This window comes from Cibotium barometz, chromosome 29 (assembly GCF_041138505.1).
Source record: "Cibotium barometz isolate CiBa-2024 chromosome 29, ASM4113850v1, whole genome shotgun sequence".
Classification (NCBI taxonomy): Eukaryota; Viridiplantae; Streptophyta; class Polypodiopsida; order Cyatheales; family Cibotiaceae; genus Cibotium; species Cibotium barometz.
In genome coordinates this window covers 46,897,930-46,919,107 of record NC_141074.1, presented here as the reverse complement: position 1 = coordinate 46,919,107, position 21,178 = coordinate 46,897,930, and the positions used below count along the sequence as shown (strand labels likewise).

The 21,178-nt window shown below is 50.6% G+C and overlaps 1 protein-coding gene across 1 annotated transcript in view; it reads left to right on the top strand.

Annotated features, from left to right (window-relative positions):
• The first annotated feature begins 327 nt into the window (after positions 1-327).
• LOC147622269 (uncharacterized) overlaps positions 328-21,178 on the top strand; it is a 58,958-nt gene continuing 38,107 nt past the window's right edge. The window contains exons 1-2 of the mRNA XM_086823571.1: positions 328-356; positions 516-628. Coding sequence (XP_086679697.1) covers positions 328-356; positions 516-628 — 142 coding nt within the window. The remainder of the gene's footprint in view (positions 357-515; positions 629-21,178) is intronic.

Sequence of the window (21,178 nt, the reverse complement as noted above, 5' to 3'; positions counted from 1 at the left end):
ATAGGCTCTTGAAAAAATAGAAGAGCAGGCCGACTGCTGGGCGGCCAGCCGACTGGCAATATTTTCCTGAAGACAAAGAACGAGAAAGGCCGGTACTAAGGTAGACTAACAATGGTCAGAAAAAAAAAACTTCCATCTACAAGGCAAAATCAGCCTGCAGCCGCCTCAAATCTGGTCCAGCTGATAGCCTTTTCTTGCAGCCGACAAGGACCCTCTGGCAGCCGCCTGGTCCGCGTGGTCCCCTCTAGCCAAAACAGCACTTGATGCTCCAACTTCTGGTTCTTATCATTCTTTTTCTGGCTGCCCCTTCTGGACTAGCTGAGGAACATGTCCATGGACATACTGGCACATGACAAGTATTCAGCATAGTTGCTCCATATCTCTCTCTCTCTCTTGCACTCTCTGCACAGCATACTCTAGTGCTTATTTGCTTCCGCTCTGTGCACTCATTCATGGTATCATCGCTCCCGATTCAATGATTCTCTCTGCTGCCCCAGATTGTGCTCTATTTACAGTCCCTTCACCTCTGCGTTTTTCTCAGATTTGCAGTCCTTTGGATGCTGCGTTTTCTGGATAGTTGCTGTTGATTGCTTTCCTTCACCTTGGTTTCATCGCTTACAGCCTGAAGGTATTTTTTTTATCAGCGTTTTTTCTCTACTTAGAGTTTGGAACCAGTCGGCCTGTATTTTCAGGTCTGCAGTCCCTCTTTGGCTGCGTTTTCCTGTCTAGTGGACATTCCCTTTTGCAGTGGGTGTCTTGTGGTGGTTCTGGCTTTGGTGGCAACCTTGGTACTTGTGGTGGACACTCCTTTCGAGATTGTGCATATTTTTGAGATTGAGCCCAAGCTCTTGTTATGGCAGCCCCGATTACACTTCATATGTTCTCAGTCTGCAAAGTTGGATGGTTCCAACTACACTTTGTGGAAGGTGAAAGTGAAATCAGCCTTGCGTGGCATGGATCTCTGGGATTGGCTTGTTACACCTGGCAATGCCACCTCTTCCACCCTTGCTTCCGGTGGTGTGACTCAATCAATGATCATCGTGTTTTCTCCTTTCTAATGTTGATTTGTCAAGATTCTGTTCTCTCTCATGTGCGTACAACAGATACTGCACATGAAGTTTTGAAGGCATTTGCAGATCTCTACGAGATTAAGTCTCTGGGTTGGATTTTGGCGTTAGAAAAGCAGCTTATGAACTTGTCAGTTTTTGCCTTTCCATCTTTATCTGCTTTCAGCTCGAAGATGAAAGATCTTAAGGACGAGCTTGTTGTTTGTGGCAAGGATATCTCTACAGAGGATATGGCTATTCGGCTTCTCTCCAAGCTTCCAGAGAGGTTTGATGCTTATATTCAGTCTCTTGTTTCTTCTTCTCGTCTTGTTCCAGTTACTTGGGAGGAAGTTCTCCCCTCCATTATGTAGATTGAGTCTCGCTTTGAGGAGCGGATTGGCACCTCTGATGGTTATGATGGAGCTTTTGTTGCACAAGATAAAGGGAAGAATCAACAGAAGAAAGGGAAAGGGGGTTCTGACAAGAACTCCAAGGATAACGACAAGAATAAAGACAAAGACAAAAGCAGATCTTCTAAAGACAAGGACATTGAGTGTCATTATTGTGGCAAGAAGGGTCATAAATTGCCCCAATGTCACAAGAAGAAGCAGGATGAAGAAGCAAAGAACTCTTCCTCTACAACGGTGTCTCAGACCAAGAAGGATGATGGTATTCTTCTATTAGCAGGTACTCGTCGTGTACTTGCTCTTGTGACTTCTCAGTCGCGGTCGTGGATCGTGGATAGCGGTGCTATTGCTCACATGACACCCCATCGAGATTGGTTGGAGGGCTTCACTGCCAAGATACGCGAGATCACTTTGGGTGATTCTTCTTTCGTGCCAGTGCATGGACATGGCACCATCCCCATCTTCTGCTCCTCTGAGGACAAGAGGTACTTCTCTGACGTTCTGTACATTCCAGATTTGGTATTTAACCTTTTGTCAGTGAGTGCTCTTACAGCTCAGGGTGCGGAGGCGATCTTCTCTCGTTATGAGATTACCATTTGTGATAAGGAGACTGGTAGCATCTTGGCTCAGGGAGTCCAAGATAGTGGTCTGTACAAGTTGACTGCTTTGCTTTCTTCAGGTTCTTCTGCTGTGGCATGCTCGGTTTGGCCATTTGAGCTATCAGCTTCTATAGCGAGCTTTGAAGGATGGGTTGGTTGAACATACTCCGAGAAGCCGAAGATGAGGAGCCAAGGAAGCTTGAGAAACCGGCTTGGTGAACAGATCTGCCGCATTCTCCGCTGAAGGACAATACTCCAAACGCAAATCTCCAGCAAGAACCCGTTCGCGAACATAGTGATACTGTATCTCAATGTGTTTCGTACGAGCATGAAACATAGGGTTCTTGGCGATGGTGATGCAACTCTGATTGTCACACCAAAGAAGAGTAGATCCGGTAGGAGGACAGCCAAGCTCCTCCAATAATCTCCGCAACCAAATCGCCTCACATGCAGCATAACAAACTGCATGATACTTAGCCTCTGTAGAGGAAAGCGCCACAGTAGGCTGCTTTTTACTGCCCCATGAAATGGCTCCAGACCCAATTGAAAAAACACAACCAGTGGTTGAACGCTGAGTATCTGGATCTCCAGCCCAATCTAAATCAGACCATCCAAGAAGCGTGCATCCTTGGCCATAGAAGATGCCCAAGTCCAGAGTGCCACGCAAGTATCGAAGAACTCTGAGAGCACACTGCCAATGCTGCTGACGGGGTTTGGATGAGAAACAACTCAATAAGCTGACTGCAAAACACACGTCCAATCGGGAGTAGGTCAACCAAACCAAACAACCGACGAGAACCCGATACTGTCCCCGATCAATCCTTGGAGAAGCATCAAGAAGAGAAAGCTTCTCACTGGTATCCATAGGAGAAGATACTGGTTTGCATCCAGTCATCTGAAATCTGTCAAGCATCTCCTGTGTGTACTTCTACTGAGAGAAGAAAATGCCCTTCGGGGTCTGCCAAATCTCAAAGCCAAGAAAATAATGCAGAAGGCCAAGATCTGTCATCTCAAACTCTGTCTCCAAAGCATCCATGACTGAATGGATCCTCACAGAATAAGAACTTGTAAAGATGAGGTCATCAACATAGACCACAATGATAACAATCAACCCCCTCTCAAGGAGGATATAAAGGCTCGAATCTACATGAGAATGACGCAGGCCGAGCTTTTGAAAGAACTCATCAATTCGATGGTACCAAGCCTGCGGAGCCTGCTTTAGACCATATAAGCCGGTACACCTGATCTTGTTTGCCTGGAACAACAAATCCCAGCGGCTGATCAACATAAACCTCGTGTGTAAGCTCTCCATTCAGGAAAGCTGATTTGACGTCCATCTGGAATACGGGCCATCTATGATGTCCTGCAAGAGCAAGAACGGTGCGAATGGTAGTCATTCGGGCTGTCAGAGCGAAGGTCTCATCGAAGTCGACTCTAGGGGGCTGAGCATAACCCTTGGCAACCAACCTCGCCTTGTGCTTGTCCAAGCTACCATCAGCTCGGAACTTTGATTTGAAGATCTAGTGCACACCAATCACCTTACGCTGCAGTGGCCTAGGCACCAAAGTCCAAGTGCCATTCCGTTCAATAGCATCCAGCTATGCCTACATAGCACGATGCCAAGGCTCATGTGAAAGAGCCTCGTCCACAGAAGAGGGATCAGAAGGACCAACAAAGCTGGTGAGTTTACATCCCAAGAGTTTCAGCAATATTTTAAGGCTCATGGCATTCGGAGACAGCACTGTGTCCAAGGCATATCGTCTATATGATCAGCAGGCCGGCAAAGTTGTGAGCCGTGATGTGGTGTTCGACGAGACTCCTACATCTTTAGAGGGCGGTGGTGAGCTTCTTCTTCCTTCGCCTCCTCCTCCTCCCTCTGCTTCTGTTACACCTCCAGCTATGGATTCTTAGTCAGATGATGATGACTTTGCTCCTCCTCCAGCGAGTTCGAGCATATCTGTGCTTGGATGGTATTTCAGACAGTTCGTGATTTTGGGTTACGTGAGCTTCCTTCTGCTCCTCCGCCTGGTTCTCTCAGGCGATTTTCTAGAGTTTCAGGGAAACAAATTCATGTGTTTGTTAACTATGCTCTTATGTCCTCTATCATTCACTTCTTTCTAGAGTGCAATCTGACCATCCACTATGCGTGTGGGAGACTTCGGAGGCTGAAAATCAACCATCCTTGGAGGGATAGGAGTCACACCATAAGGGGGTGATCCACCGACGTCTAGAAACCAACCACACAGGCGAGAAATTTTTTTCTCTCTTTTTGTGCCTTTTTTGGTTGAATCTTTACACTTGAAGAAGGCTCTGATACCAATGTAACATGTGGAAGCTTCGTGGTCAAATCGGTAACTTCAATGTTCAGAATTCAGCAATCTTTCACGACGTATATAACGCATAGGATTGAAGAAGTAGATGTGCAGAAAAGAGAGAGAGAGAGAGAGAGAGAGAGGGAGGGAGGGAGGGAGGGAGGGAGAGGACACAATATTGGGTCCCAAATACCCTCTATGGGGACCCACCACGAATGGTGTATTTGCTTTATTAGAATGATGCACATCAGAAAATAAAGACTGAATCTTGACCTGCAATGTTCACCTTGGTTGGAGCACTCCCCTTGGCTGTCTTGGCCCTTGGAACGCATCAACCCTTTGTGAAGACAGATGATTTAATCGATTTCTTGGCTGAGCTTTTGTAATCTCAACTGGTGCTGGTCGGCCACCCCAACAGGGGTCGGCCTGTTGTATATTCTCAGGATTAGCCGTAATAAGCAGTAAATGCTCATAAATTGCCATCGTTTCACACCGTGGCCACCAAACACACATGCTGGGCTGTAAGACAACCCATGTGCTGCTGTGTGGGCTGCCCACACTTGGCGGACAGGCTGTCCAAGGCCTGGGCCCTGTCGACTGCCTGTCCAGAGGTCCTAGGGTTGGCCGACAGCCCTTCCAGCCCAAGCCAAGGCTGGTGGGCCCAGCCTGGGGCCCTCTTGGCCCCTTGGGGGTGGTTCTACACCTCTCCCATGCCCACAACAAGAGCTCTAGGCTCTGCCTTGGGGTAGCCTTATGGGCTGGCCCCTTTTCTACATGCAAACCTACATGCATCTACATATGTCTGGCACCCGGTCCGTAGACCAGATACACAGATCACTTGACATCATTCCAGAGGGAGACTCAGTATGGACTGGCACTGCTTCATGTGCAGGACAATGCATACTTGACCTCGCACGCATAGTGTGGAACCCTGGTTGGCTCGTCCCAGATTGGGCTCACATGGGACCAATTTCCACTCTAGGTCCTGCACCTTCTTGTTCAGATATGCCTACGTGGCATCCAAGTGCGGGATGCATGTGACAGAGGACATGCTTCCTCTTTGCTTGGCCTCTTGCAAAGTCTTGCTTTCTCAAATTTCAGCAATACCCAATCACCTTATTTAATTTTCATCTGCCTTCTATGCTTGTTGGCAGTCCTTTTATGCTTATCCTGAGACCTAACAATGGCTGTTCGCACGTGTGCAAAGGCAATATTAAGATCTCACACATTTATCGGCAGCAAAGCTCTCATCCTTAGCGTGAAGGATGGGTGGTAACATCAAGAGCTCGCACATATTCATCAGCAAAGGCAACAACAAGAGCACGCACATATTCATCGGAAGCAAAGATCTCATCCTTAGTGCGAAGGATGGGTGACAAAATTACTTTGCCATAAACAATCTCAAACCCAATCTCAAACCAGGCCTTTCTCGTGGATGCATGTACCGTGTTGAGGCAAAGTCTATGTTACGTACCTAGTACTAATCTTTAGGTTTAGTGGTCTAATCTAGCAGGGTTAGGGGAGCCCTGGGATTAGAGGAAGCATCCAGATACAAGCGGCAGGCTCTGTCAGAATATGTAGCGGAGATGAAGACAAGATCTGAGAACACTTAGGGAAAGTGCACAACAGAAAAACGCAGAAATGAGAGAGAGAGAGAGAGAAGCGTATAACTCTGCTATATACACAAGAAAATCCCGGAATACAACATGTAGAGTGTGGGGGGCAAGGGGCCATTTTATATGGCCCCAGGCAGCCAGTCAGCTTTTTCAAAAACAGCCGACAGCCATAATAACTGCCCACGACCTGTTCCCTCCAGTCGGCCAGCAGTAGACACTTGTTGGTTAGCATTGGACAGTCGGCCAGCATATAGGGGAGAGCCTGGGGGCAGCAAAGCAGTCATACAGCCCTCCACACCAAGGGAAAAAATAGGGAAAAATATGGAGAGTGGGGAAAATGAGAAAACACCTAAATCGGGCAGACACACCCACAACAGAGGCCTTGGTGTAAATATAGAGACAGGAGATGACTGTTAACACCCCCTCTCAGCTCTCGGATGTGGAACCAACCCCAGTGAGCTGGAGTGCCGCCAGAGCATAGCCTAAGGTAGAGACTTCGTGAAGAGGTCTGCCGCATTGTCCTCCGTCGAACACCGCATTGTCCTCCGTCGAACAATAAAAAAGCAAGATGTCACCAGCCAAGATCTCCTCACGAACAAAGTGATATCTCTATGTGCTTGGTTCGGGCATGGAAGACGGGGTTTCAAGCAATAGCTACACAGCTCTGGTTATCGCTTTGGATGACTGTGGGCTCCTTCTGTGGAAACCCGATCTCGCCAAGCAACATCCGCAGCCACACAACCTCACAAGCAGCACCACAAGCAGCCCGATACTCCGCCTCTGTCGATGACAAGGCAATAGTTGGCTGCCTCTTACTGCTCCATGAAACCGCTCCTGAGCCGTGGGAAAAACTGTAGCGTGATGTGGATCTCCTTGTGTCTGGATCTCCTCCCCAATCTGAGTCACTCCAACCTTGGAGTCGGACTCCATCCTTCAATCCCCCTCTTGTGTAAAAGAGTCAAAGATCCTTCGTAAGATTTGCAATCTTGCATCCCAATGAGACTTCAACGGCGTCTACATGAATGAGCTCAACAGTCCCACTGGAAAGCTCAAGTCCAACCTGGTGTTCAACAACCAGATCAATGAACCAACCAGCTTCCGGTATAGAGAGGCATCAATTGGCTCACAAGGATCACCTTCGTGTTTGGGTCCATCGGCGACGTGATAGCCTATAGCTCTCAAACTCCTTTGACAAGGCAGCCTTCGTCACTGTAATGTGCTCCGTATGACCGCCGGTGGTGAGAATGAGGTCATCCACATAAAGGATGATCAGTGTGACCATGCCACCTTCCCGAAAGAGAGATAGGTTGGGATCTGCAACCGATCTTTGAAATCCACCCCGTAGAAAGAAGGAATCAATCTTCTGATTCCAAGCCTTGGGAGCTTGTTTAAGACCATACAAGGCCTTCCGTAACCTGTAAACCATCCCCTTTGATCTTGGAACCTCAAAGCCTGGAGGCTGCTCAACATACACCTCCTCCTGTAGGTCACCATTAAAGAACGCAGATTTGACATCCATCTGATATACGGGCCACCGCTGAGAAAAAGCAAGGGCAAGAACGGTCCGAATCGTGGTCATCCTCGTTGTTGGTGCAAAGGTATCCTCATAGTCGATGCCAGGCTGTTGAGCATAACCCTTTGCCACAAGTCTGGCTTTGTGTTTGTCCACCGACCCATCTGACGTATACTTGGTCTTAAAGACCCACTTGACACCAATGACGGACCGTTTCGACGGCCTCGGCACCAACTCCCAAGTGTTATTCTTCTCAATGGCATCCAGTTCCACCTGCATGGCTTTCCTCCAAGTACCATGTGCAAGGGGTTCCTTGACGGAAGTGGGCTCTTTGTCCCACATGATACGAGACATCAAAGCATAGCTCCGCTGAATGACTTTTATCACGGACTCTGTGCGATCTTCGAGGTCCGTTCTCTGTGGTCCATTCAGAGGGAAGCTCCGTGATACCGTGCCCACCCCACACATTGTGGCCACTAGGGTGCCCACCAAGTTGGGCCCCGTGCACCTTATAAAAAATGTCCACCCATTTTAAATGAATGCGAAAGGTTATAAACATTACAAAGCATTTTAATAACTAATACAAGAGTTTTTCAGTGCACTTACCACGTGTTCACAGGCCACAAAACATGTCAGAATATACGGCAATTGCACGGTTCACGTGTTACATGCACTGAGGTTGATCGTGGTAACGCACAATAGGGCCTTCTTTATACCTTTATGTGGTGAGATCTTTAGCATCCAATTCACAGAGTAGAGAGAGAAGAGAATAGAAGTGAAGTAGACGACACAGTATTGGGTCCCAATTTACCCATTGAAGGGCCCCCCTTGCAAGCTCCTATTTGCTTATATTAATTCTTTGGAGAATGCTGTACAATGCTTGAGAACAAGCGATACGACTGCCCAACGCAAGGATGAGGAAAAACGTACGTCGGCTGAGTATCCACCAATCCGAGGCACCGCAGAAGATTCTTCGGGCTACTTAAGCAAGTCTAGATAGCTGTAGGACTGCACATATGCTGGCTGAATGCTGAAGAGGAGCTTAAAGATTTGCCTGGAAATGATAGGTTGCTGACTGATGCTTGAACTGCTGAAGACTTCTTCTGAATACTGCATGATTAAGGAGGGACTGATGCGCTTGTTTATATATGTCCTACTGGACCAGGTCGGCCAGCTCCATGTTGGACAAAAAATTGCTGAAAATAGAATAAAATGCTATGCTTTGCTGTTTTAACAGCATTAAATGATGCACCTTGCTGTCCCTAACCCTGGCTGTTTGCACAGAGCCCAATATAGGTTGCAGACTATGTCCTATGGCTGCCCCTGCTGCTGGCCGACAGGGATATGCTGTCCCTGCTTGCTGTCGGCTGCCTCACATAGAGGGTCAGGGCTGTGAACAGCCCTTGACGAGGCTGCTGACAAGCCCACCAGCCATGGGCTGGCCCTTGGCTAGCCCTTGGGCATGCCATCTTGACCTAACACCTGTGAGAACAGAAATGCAAAACTGCCAGAGAGAGAAAACTGTATAAACTTTACTATATACAAGAGATCCGGTACAAAATGGTGTGGGGGGCAAGGCATGCAATATATACTAACAGGGGCAGCCAGTTGACGCCAATAGCCCACATCAGAAAGGGCCCACGACTGGATAACATTCAGTCAGCCAGTATAAAATGGCAGTCGGCCAGCACATGATCAGGTTGGCCAATAGAACATCAGTCAGCCAGTGAGACATAACAAGTCGGCGAGCAGAAAACAGTCCCCACGACCAGAAAAAATATTGAAAAACATGGACAATGAGGAAAAATGGAGAAAGCTCCTAACCGGGCGGGCACATCCACAATAGAGGTCCTCACTCGCTCTACTGAGTAATATGGTACAGACAGGAGATGACTGCTAACACCCCCTCTCAGCTCTTGGATGTGGAACCAACCCCAGTGAGTTGGAGTGTTGACGGAGCATCTGTTGAGGTAGAGGCTTCATGAAGTGGTCCGCCGCATTGTCCTCCGTCGAACAAAAGATAAGCAAGATGTCACCAGCCAAAATCTTCTCACGAACAAAGTGATATTGTATCTCTATGTGCTTGGTCCGGGCATGGAAGATCGGGTTTCGAGCAATAGCTATACAGCTCTGGTTGTTGCATTGGATGGCCGTGGGTTCCTTCTGTGGAAACCCAATCTCGCCAAGTAACCTCCGCAGCCACACTGTCACGATTGTGACTAACTCTCTTAATCTCTCCTTAATTACTCCTTAATCCCTTATTAACTGAAAGGACACCTGTGAAGGGTCACACCCTTACATTGAAAATCCTGCTCGCTGAAGCTCCTGCTCCCCCCCCCCCCCCCCTTGCTCGCGCTGCCTGCACGCCCTTCCCCCTTCCCACCCACGCGCCCCTTTCCGCCCCCCGCCTGCCCTCGCTTATGCGCCCCCCCTCCGCCTGGCTCTCTTGCGCTGAAGCGCTTGCCCCCCACCTTCTCGCCTTTGCGCCCCCCTCCCCTCTTCAGTGCCCAGTCCCCTCCTCCGCCAGCCCTTTCTTTCCCACCACCCCTCATTTCGCGTTGCTTCCGCCTCCCCCCCTAGGGTTTTTTTTCTTCGCCGTCTTACCCCCCCCTCCCCTTCTTTCTGGTTTTTCTGCCCCCTGGGGGTTCTTTCTTTTTTTTACCTTCCGCCTTCCCCCTTCGCCCCTTTGTGTGCAGCTCGGTTCTTGCAGGTCTCTCCGCACTCGCTTCGCCTTCGCCATAGCTTCAGACTCTGATGGAGGCTCCTCCCGCCCCACCTCAGAGGGACTCTTCCGCAGCCCCCTCGCCCGCCCCTGAGGATACCCCCATCAGGCTTTCTCTTTCACCAGAAGTGGAAGCGAGCCTCGCCGCCGCAGAGGTGGAACGCCTCCAGGCACATTCCACCATCTGCCGTATAGTCGGCACTCGCCCTAGCAGAGGGGAGATTCGGGATCTTCTCTAGGCCCGCCTTCTTGCAGATGTGGGCAAGATCTTGGACGTTCAGCTACTGGGCCGTGGACACTATCAGATCGAGTTCGAGACAGCCCAGAGCGTGGCCCAGGTCCTAGCCATGAGTCCCCTTGACATCAGGGGCGCTCGAGCATTCTTCAGACCTTGGCAGCATGGCTTTGACCCAGCAGCGGCGGCTGAGCAGGGAGAGCGCCTTTTCCATGTTACAGTTTGCTTCCCTGGACTCCGCCGCGAGTACCTTCCGCTCCTTTCGAGGCTAGGAGCACTGGTGGGCTCGGTGCTCGAGACTGGCCCCACAGCAGCTTCAGTGGTGGCTAGAGCAGCTGGGCTACCTTCGATCAGAGTTTTGGTTCCTGACATCTCCTCCCTTCCGAAGGTCATTCAGCTACCTAGGATAGGGGGGGGATGGATTGATCAGAGAGTGGAGTTCTCGGGGCTCCCGAACCAGTGCTTTATTTGCAGACAGGTCGGCCACCTGGCCAAGGCTTGCCCTCGTAGGAGACCCTGACCTTCACCGCAGCAGCTGTTAAGAAATGTATCTCATGTGGGATAAGCCCCTATTTAATTATTAATGGGTCGGCCATCTCTACCTATGGGATATATAAACAACCCTATGCCCCCATTGTAAAAACTATCTTATTCATTGCTATATCAAGTCAAGCGTTCGTCAACTCTCTGCGCCATCTCTCTCTTTCTCTCTTTCTCTCTACGTGTGTGTCTGTGTATTCCGCTACACCAATTCTGACATGGTATCAGAGCAGCAGGCTCTCGACCCTCGGACACAAAGCACGAAGGTGGGCAGTACTGCAGAGAAGGTGCTGTGAGCAGCCGTGAGCAGATAGCCGTTTTTTATTGAGCAAGTGAGCACCAGGCTGCGTTTCTGGGTGGCACAAGCTTGCACACCAAAAGCAGCACGCGGTTTTTTTGTTGCAGGTGGCAAAGCAGGGCAGCCAAGTATTGGCAGCTGCGTTTTCTTGCAGACAGAGCAAGCAGCAATGCGAGTGTCTTGGCGGCTGTAACAAGGCAGAAGTCAAGCACTACAGCAAGGTGCAGGCAGCGCAAGGTGTTGAAGGTGGCCACTACAAGGCGGCAGAGAGTGCGGAGGAGAAGAAGCGACACACGTGGCTTGGGCAGCGTTTCATAAAAACACTACTGCTCTCTGTGCTTGGCAAACTTTGGAGCAGGCAGACCGGGTCGACTGAGAAGAGGTGGACGGAGTTTTCGAGATGGGACTCCCGTGTTTGAGCAAGGACGACAAACTGAATGGCGACAATTATGCGCATTGGAACTTGATCATGAGGCTATGGTTTAGCAGAAAAGGCTTATGGGACATTGTTGATGGCTCGGAGGAACGTCCCCGTAGGGATAGCAATCGGTTCACACGTCTTCAGGAGGAGGAGTTTCTCAAATCTCTTGTGGATTGGGATGCTCACAATGCGAAGGCGATGTCGGCGATTGCAGAATCTCTCACCAAGGAAATTTCCCCTGCCATTCAGACTTTAAAGACTGCCAAGGAAATGTGGTCAAAGCTTGCAGGAATGTTTGATCGAGACTCAACAATGCGAGCAGTAACCCTTCTCGGCCAGTTGTTTTCCATCAAGTTTGAAGCCGGGACCTCTATGCAGTCATTTCTAATGAAGGCAAAGGTTATCCATGATCAGTTATCGGCTATGAATAGTGTGTTAACTAGTACCCAGTTAGCTGCCTTGGTTCTTACGAAGTTGCCTGAGGAGTACGAGATGGTCTCGAGGGCATTACGCTTACAAGTCACGAAGGAAAAGCTGGAATTTGATGATCTCAGCTCTTTTCTCATTGAGGAGGAAGCAGTGCTCATTTCCCAAGGCAAGATTCGAGTTCCGAAGGATGTAGAATCGGCACATGCTGCATCGGAATCCAATAAGAAGTCTAGGAGCCGTTGTTATAAGTGCGGAAAGCGAGGGCATTTGGCTCGGGATTGCAAATCCAAAGCTAAAGCTCAAGGCTCGACGAATGACAAAGGCAAAGGCAAAGCTGACGAGGATGACAGTGACAGTGATTCTACTAGAGATGCTACGGCGTCTGCCGGTGTGGCGAGGACTACACTGGCACATGCTCCAGCATTCTAGCTTGGTGGATGGATGCTACCACGTGCTTCAGCCAGAGAGAGGCATGTGAGTGGCAGAGAGGGGCAGTCTGTGCTCCCGTTTTGATGACTTGGACCCATGTGTCGGAGTTCAATTTTTGGGTGTTTGGATTCGTGTGTCAGAATTCAAAGCACTAGGCATCTGGCAAGGAACCAACATGGCGTATAAAACACTATGGATATGCTGCAGTCATTCATTGTTGTTTTCGGGATTATGGACAGGGTGTGTACCAAAGTTCATTATCTTGTGGAGTTTTTGGACGTGATGTGTTCACTGTTCATGAATGGGGATTCTTGGACGTAGTGTGGTCTACAGTTCAATGTTCTTTGAGGCAATTGGTGCTCAGGATGGCATTTTTGGTGGTGACAAGCTGGTGGTTGCAAATCCGAGGTGTACCTAGTGGTTGGCCACTGCTGGGGTGTCCATGGTAGCTTCTTCATCGACTTGGTATTCCTACTTATGCCCACTATGAGCTACAGAGAGGGTGTTAAGAAATGTATCTCATGTGGGATAAGCCCCTATTTAATTATTAATGGGTCGGCCATCTCTACCTATGGGATATATAAACAACCCTATGCCCCCATTGTAAGAACTATCTTATTCATTGCTATATCAAGTCAAGCGTTCGTCAACTCTCTGCGCCATCTCTCTCTTTCTCTCTTTCTCTCTTTCTCTCTACGTGTGTGTGTGTGTGTATTCCGCTGCACCAATTCTGACAGTAGGCCCCTGATGGCCCGCCCACAGATGCGGCTCGGCAGGCAGCCTCCGGGACACCTGCTCAGCCCACAGAGACCTCGGAGTGGCAGCCTGGACAGGGGCGCCGTCGAGGGAGACAGCCACAACAGCACGCCCAGAGACCGATGCAGCATCAGCCACAGTCTCAGCACCACTGGGTTCCCGTGAGGAACAGCTTTGCTCCCCTCCAGGAGGAGACCCCAACGCCGACTGAGGACCAGGAGATGCCAGCACCCCCTCCTCCGGCCCCCCCCTCCCCCTCCCCCTCCTCCGTCCCCCCCTCCCGCCTCGCTTCCACCTTCGCCTCCTCCCGTCCCCGCTCCGGTTTCGGCAGCGGCTCCTTCTCCACCCCCTCCTCCCCCCCCCCCCCCCGCTCGCCTCAGCTCCTCGGGAGGCCCTGGCAGTCCCCTGGCGTTAACCTGCAGTCCGGAGGGCTCTGAGCACCGACCTTGCTTGAGCACCGCAGAGGAGACTTACCATGCCGATTCGGGCTTCACGGATATCCTCTATCCGTAGTCGGCTGAGTCGTCTTGACACTAGACAGCGCTCGGAGGCTTTTGATTACTCCTTCACACGGCTTTTTGGAGCAGAGGACCCCCACGAGCCAGCACCCATCAGAGTTCATGTAGTGATACCTCCGGCCCGCGGGGAGGAGGCACTTGATTCAGCGGGGGCCTTCTCATTCCCTCTCTGTGGCCCACGCGACCGGGAGTGGACTTTGGAGCTCGCTCTTAGCACTTTGAAGACTCAGGCAGTTGAGTTTTCTCACCATGTGAGCGATCTGGAGGTGACAGATGTGATAGGCCGACTATGGGAGTTGGCTCATTTTTTCTTTGATCCCGGGAGTGCGGATGCCTCAGGGATTCAACATTTGGTCGTTTGCATAGTGGCAGACTTAGCACGCGACCGTGGATATGTATGCATACACGAGGTTGCTCTGTTTGAGCGGGAGGCAGTTGCCATGGGACACAGCTACTGGCGCCTGATTCGAGATTCTTGCAGCACACTGGGTGGGCAGATTTGTAGCCGCTCGGATGGGGATGTAACATGCGGAAGCTCTGGGGAGTCTTCTTTCAGCCCTAAACACTCTTGGAAACCTTCTGATGCAAAAACGCACCATTTGATGCAAAAACGCAGGTAGAGAGAGAGTAGAGAGAGAGAGAGTGAGAAGTGCTGGAAATTCAGTATATACTATGGTACAAAAAGGGTACATGTCTGCAGCCCTTGGCTGCCTTCTTGAAAAGGTGATAACACACCAAAATTCAGTCCCAAACTAGGACTCCTACTGACTCAAACCCCTAGTGGGCTGAATGCCTAGAATGATGGGCACTTGGGCTATTTATAGCCCCTTGATATTCATGGGGAACTGGCCGACTGCTGGTCGGCCAGTTCATATATTCATAAATCCCTTTTTACTTCAGCCGACTGGTTATACTGCTTGCTCATGATGCGCGTGATGCTGCCCATGTCCTCTGATTCAGCCGACTGGTTCTGTGAGCAGCCGACAGCATCCCTTTGGTTCTTCTCCAAGCCTTGCTTCAGTCTACACTGCAAAGGTGCTCTGTGCTCTGTGCTCCATCATCCTGGTTCTTCTACTGGGTTCATACTCTTTATCTGGTTGCCTTTTCTGGATCTAGCCCTGAGAATGTCCATGGCATCTATGATGCACATGACAGGGGACTATTCTCCATCCAAGCCGCTAGCGAAGGCCCGCCGTACGGCTGAGACAGCATCCACCTCAGCAGGTCATCCATGAGGATCATCTCATGGAATGTACAGGGCCTTGGCGGCGCACATTATATATGTTATCGTGGTTGCTTGAGGCAGGAGCTTCAGAGATGCCTGGTTGGGGGTAGTATTGATATTTTGATGATGCAAGAGTACCATTTGGGTGAGAGCAGGATCCGGAGATATGGTTCGGTGATGCCTGGTAGATGGGACACCTTTTGGTCTGCAGGGTTTGGTCCCTTGGGTGGGCACTGGGCAGGGAGGAGTATGTATGGTCATTGCGGATGTATGGCGGCAGGCCATTGTGGATCGCGGGATCATTGTGCCTGGTAGAGCACAGTATGTCATTCTGAGGACGCATGATGAGCTCTTTGGCGTGCTCAATGTCTATGCGCCCAACCATGCTAGTGCCAGAGCAGAGTTCTGGACCCAGGTTACGGATGCATTGCTAGAGGCCGCACATTGGTGTGTCGGGAGAGACTTCAACATGCTTGAGGACCCGGCCGATAGGGTGGGAGGCAGTCATGTTACAGTGCACGGTACGGAGCTTGTAGCTTGGGAGCGATTTTGCATGACACTGAGGATCACTGATGCATGGCAGCATGAGGCCTTCTCCCGCTCTCAGGACAGTCTTAGTTCCTCTCGGTCGGATCGCCGGCAGGGAGGGACTAATCTCACACGGATTGATGGCTTTTATGTGGGCGATAGGTTAGGGGGCTCCGTTGGCATTCTCGTTGGCACCTCTTTTTCAGACCATGCGCCAATTATTTTGACACTTGAGGAGAGGACACGGGAGACCAGTTTGCAATTGAGGATCCCAGAGAGGGTGCTTACAGATCCTAGTCTAGCTGAGGACATTGAGAGGATATGGCATGATAGTCAGAGCTCTGACCAGGATGCAGCAGGCCAGTGTGCCCAGTGACTCATCGACCTCAGCTCTTTTTTGCACGCTGCAGCCTTGACACGGCTGGGAGAGGCTCGCGAGCGGGAGCGTCGGCTGAGACGTAGCCTTGCTTCGCTTCAGCGCTTGCAGGATAAGCAGCCTACATGTGAGTGGGTAGCGTCCCAGCTGAGCCAGGCACGCCAGGAGGTTAGAGAGGCAGAGGAGCAGAGACATGAGTTTTACTATTCCCGCCAGGCCTCTCAGTGGACGCAGCTTGGTGATAGAGTGACTGGGGAGTTTTTTGAGATTATTGGACCCCGCCATGCTCGAGCAAGAGTCCGCCAGCTTGGGAGGCCGGACGGTTCGGTAGCTACTGAGCCTGAGGAGATCAGAGCCATTGCCACTGGGTTCTAGAGACCTGCTCTCAGCGGAGCCAGCCACTGAGGCTCAGGATGCTTGGAGACAGACTGTGTGGGCCCATGTGCAGAGGAGGGTCACAGATCGTATGCGTACAGTTCTGGGAGAGCCTCTCTCAGAGGTTGAGCTTGCAGAGACCTTGAGGGTCCTTCCGCGCCATAGTTGCCCAGGGGAGGACGGATTGACGCTTGCCTCTTTTATGCGCTATTGGGACCTTTTGGGGCCAGGCCTCCGCAGGGCCTTTCGGTATGTTTTGGACACTGGGGTGATGCCACAAAGCTTTTCAGAGGGCTTGATCTTTCTTATCCCCAAGGGGGAGGGAGTATCAGATGATATTCGGCATTGGAGACCTATTACGATCCTCAATATTGTCTACAAGGTCTTAGCAAAGGCCTTGAGTTTGAGGATCCAGCCCTTTCTGGGGGAGTTGATTCATGCTACCCAGACAAGATTCGTCAAGGAGCGTAGTATCCTTGACAACATTTTCACCTTTTGGGAGGTGACGGCCCGAGCTAGATTTCTTGGTGAGGACTTGGTCGTGATACTTCTCGATTTTGAGAAGGCATACGATAGAGTCGATTGGGGTTTCTTAGAGGGCACTATGCTTCGCCTAGGCTTTGAGCCAGGTTGGATTCGAGGGGTGGTGGCTCTATATTCCACAGCTCGTAGCCAGGTGTTGATTGCAGGAGGACGGGGGCCGAGTTTTGAGCTGACCAGATCAGTCCGTCAGGGGTGTCCTCTCGCCTCGTTTCTTTTTCTCTTCTTTGCTGAGGCTATGAGCATGTATCTGACGGCAGAGGAGGTTGGTTTGAGAGGACTCCAGCTCCCAGTCCGGGGGGAGGACCTGCTTGATGCTGAGTTTGCTGATGACACGGGTTTATTTTTGCATGGCCAGGAGGCCAATCTTCAGCGGGCAGAGCAGTCGCTCCAGGTTTTTAGTGCAGCTTCGGGAGCATTGATCAATTGGCGCAAGACAGTGGCCTTTTGGATCAGTAGCGCTCCCACTCCGGCATGGAGCCGAGACCCGGGTTTTAGATGGATTCCTCCTGGCACAGCAGTGCGATATTTGGGATGCCAGATTGGACTAGATTTGTCACCTGAGCAGCAAATTGCCCCGCTTCTTCTGAGCATTCGGAAGAAGCTTTTGTATTGGAGTATAGCTCGGCTATCCTTGGCTGGGAGGGTGGTGGTGGCAAATCAGGTGCTTTTAGCGACCATGTGGTACATTACGTCTTGCTGGATCTTCTCGAGTTCTTGTATTAGCCAGGTACAGAGACTGATCAGGAACTTTCTTTGGTCTGGGCGGGATGGTCAGCCAGCCCGGACAAAGGTTGCTTGGGCAGTTATCACACTTCCGTTGGCCCAGGGAGGCTTGGGCATTATAGATCCAGTTGATCAGAGCAGAGCCTTATTGGGAAAGCTTATTGTTCGGGGGCTGCTTCCAGGCGCTGAGCCTTGGAAAGAGCTTCTTTTGTAGCGGCTACAGGCTCGGGCTCCCCCAGTAGGGGGCACTTTTGCACCAGAGATACGATGGATCTTCATAGAGATGAGGAGGACAGGCCTCAGTAGAGGATGGGAGGACAGATTTGCCTTGAGCATCCTGAGAGCTTGGGAGTTGCTGAGACCGGGGCTCTCTCGGAGACCTCCTTCTTGTGATGAGGAGCGGGCCAGACAGCCGCTCATCTTGAGCCCAGCAGTTTGCACAGAGCAGGGTCATATGCTGGGTTCTCGGCCTCGTCTAGCCTGGGGACCATTGGTGGCAGGCCCAGCACGTAGTTTTGGAGACTGGCAGGCCTTCTGCAGTCTCCCAGAGGAGATCCAGGTGGAGCGGCTGAGTCACTCCAGAGGGGGGTTGATTATGAGGGATGACATTCAGGAGGCACTCACAGAGGAGTGGTTCACGCCTCTCGAGCCCGTGGCCCCACGATGGATGGGAGCCTTTACACAGTTGGAGATCCTGATTGCTGTCAGAGCTTGCACTGAGGATGGCAGATGCCTCTACTATGAGATCCAGGATGAGGGCAGACTTCAGAGAGTGGAGGTGGAGTCGCCTTTGGTTGCAAAGTGCATCTTTCAGAGGATACGGGTAGTGGTCGCCGCTTCTCGGAAGTGGCATATTGACCCAGACCCTGCAGATGTGCACTCTGATTGGCGCATTTGGGCATATGCAGCGCGTCCCTTGGCCCGGCTCCAGTGGGACCCTGGCGAGTACAAGTGGCATGATCCTTATGCATCCCTTGAGGCCACCGAGATCACCTTTTTCCAGTATACTGTTCGGTTGGGGCGACATATTTTGATTGCGAGGAGGATGGTCTCTCCAGCTGCATCGGGGCACTTGCGGCTACAGGGACTCTCACAGGCGTTCCCGGAGGATTTTTGGACCAGGCTTTGGGCTAGTCGACAGGCACGCAGGATCTCGACTTTCCAGTGGGGCTGGTTGCCCACAGGGGCTCTGCAGTTGGCACCTGGCTTGTCTACAGCGGTCTTCCGGCAGCTGCGTCCGATGCGGCCACCCTATGGAGACACAGAGACATTGCCTATGGGACTGCCCTCAGGCGCAACAGATTTGGCTGCGGATGTTGCGCATTCTGGCTCCCCTCTCTCCAGAGGGTATGTATACGTGGGGTGCCGCTGCTTGGTCGACTTCGTCTGGGCCTGCTATGGGCTATGAGACGGAGCAGGACAGCCAGGCCATCAGATTTCTCATCCGCCGGCTGGACACAGGAGAGGGATCTTCGATGGGAGCTCCTCAGCAGCCTCACCATCTGGTTCACTTGGAGGGCCCGGTGTTTCAGGGCCTTTGAGGGGAGACTGGAGCCACCAGCAGAGACTGTTCGGGGGATTTGGCAGGAGTTGATCCACACCTTGCGAGGACAGTATGGCCGCATCCGGGGCGACTCGGATGAGGCGATCTTGCGGCGCCAGGTCTTTCACACCACTTGGCGCAGCAGCCCCTTCTATACCCTACACGCGGGGTCCCCCCGTTGGCACTACAGGCCACCTGTTTGGCTTTCCCCCCCTCCTATTGTATGATATAGTCCCTCAGTTCTTTGTACTGATACTTGTACTTTCCAGCACCTAGGGAGAGTCTCCCTGGTTGCCTTGCTTTGTTCTTTGCTCTGTTTTCTTATGAGCAGGAGAGGATCTTTTGTAGCCCTACGGGCGGTTTTTATATAACTAATGAAAGGATCTTTTCTCGGAAAAAAAAAGAGAAAAGGGTCACACCCTTACACATGGGTCACTATCAAAGTTCATGTCTATTCATTAAAAGACACACCCCTAAGTCCAAAGGACATAACCATTGATTCAAGAGCCACACCCCTTCCCAAGGATGTGTCTCTTCACTTGTACCCTTTCGGTCTCTATTTAAGAAAGGCCTCTGTCTCAATGCAAACAACTCAGTCTTTCTTGCAGTATTTGTCTTATGTTCATTAATTAAGTCTTAATCATGTTAATAAAGCTATAAAAGCTTTACAGTGGTATGAGAGCAAACTTTTTCCGCCTTGTGACATGCCCAAATCCTAACCCTAATCCTAAAATCAGTCCTAATCCTAACCCTAAAATCAGCCTACCCAAACCCTAAAATTGGGTGTAGCAAGTGTTGAATGGAAGAGCAAGAGAGAATGCCCCATCAAATTTAGTCCCCAACTCCCAATTTTTGCTGATTAATTTTGGGCTAGCCATATGCAAGAAACTCTTGAATAAAGGAAAGACAAGAAGCAACCCTTCAATCCAGGAGGCTTACCTCTTCAGCCGGCACCCTTTCATGGATAGGCACCCCTCCCATGAGTAGTCGGACCCCTTCGTGGAAATTCCTCTAGTCAGCTGCCGTTGAGAAGCGCACGATTGCTTTGTTGATTTTTTCTTATTAAAAATACCCAACACACCTAATAACCCCAACTAGCAACATCTGCAAGAGCACATAGGACAAGAGAAATACTACACAGGGCGGCTAAACAGGAGTCCTGCCCTTCTACTGAATAAGTAACACATTGTCCAATTAGCTTACCAGTCTTCATAGAAGTTGTTGCAAGCGGAAGCCTTCGCGTTGGAAGCTTTAGAAGTGTTGATATCTTTGATTTGCCGCAATCCTTCGTGACAAAAGTCTTCAAGAGGATGAAGGGAACCCTGGGAAAGCTTCCCCTATGGTTCAATTTGAGGAAGGAAGGCTGAAATTAGGGTTTTCAGCAAAAAGACCAGAAATTACAGCAAAAATGAGAGCTGTTTTGCTGAATTTCAGTCATTGGGAGTGAGTAGGAGAGAGATTAGCACTTGGAAACACTCTTGGAAGCTTGGAAAACACCCTAGCTAGTTGGGTATGGCTATGGAGAGCTTGGAAATGGAGAGAAATGGTGGAAAAACAGAGTTTTCAGCCTCCAAAAATCCTCATGAAGAGAAAACACGAATTTTCTCTTAATAAGTAAGTGAATTGGGGTCCAATCAAGTGAAGGGACATGGGGAGATGCCCATTTATGAGTAAAAGGGAGGATCAGGTCGTGGACATTGAGTCTAGTCTGCCTTGGGACTTCAGTGAGTCTGAACTTGGAAGCGGTCATAATTTATAAGTGACTTTTGGGTGCCCAAACTTTAATGAAGTGGGAACGCACTCACTTATAAATATTGGCTAAGTCCTAAGGGCTATTTGAGCCTAGATTGGGTAATACTTACCACCTGTTCACATGCCACACAACCATGTCAGCAGACAGTTTCACACGCACGGTTCACGGGCGGGCGTCCCCTAGCCCGGAACTACACATAGGTCATGCAAGCATGAAAACAGCATGCAATTTCAATTGCAGGCAAGCACATAAAGATGCTATGCAATGCAGC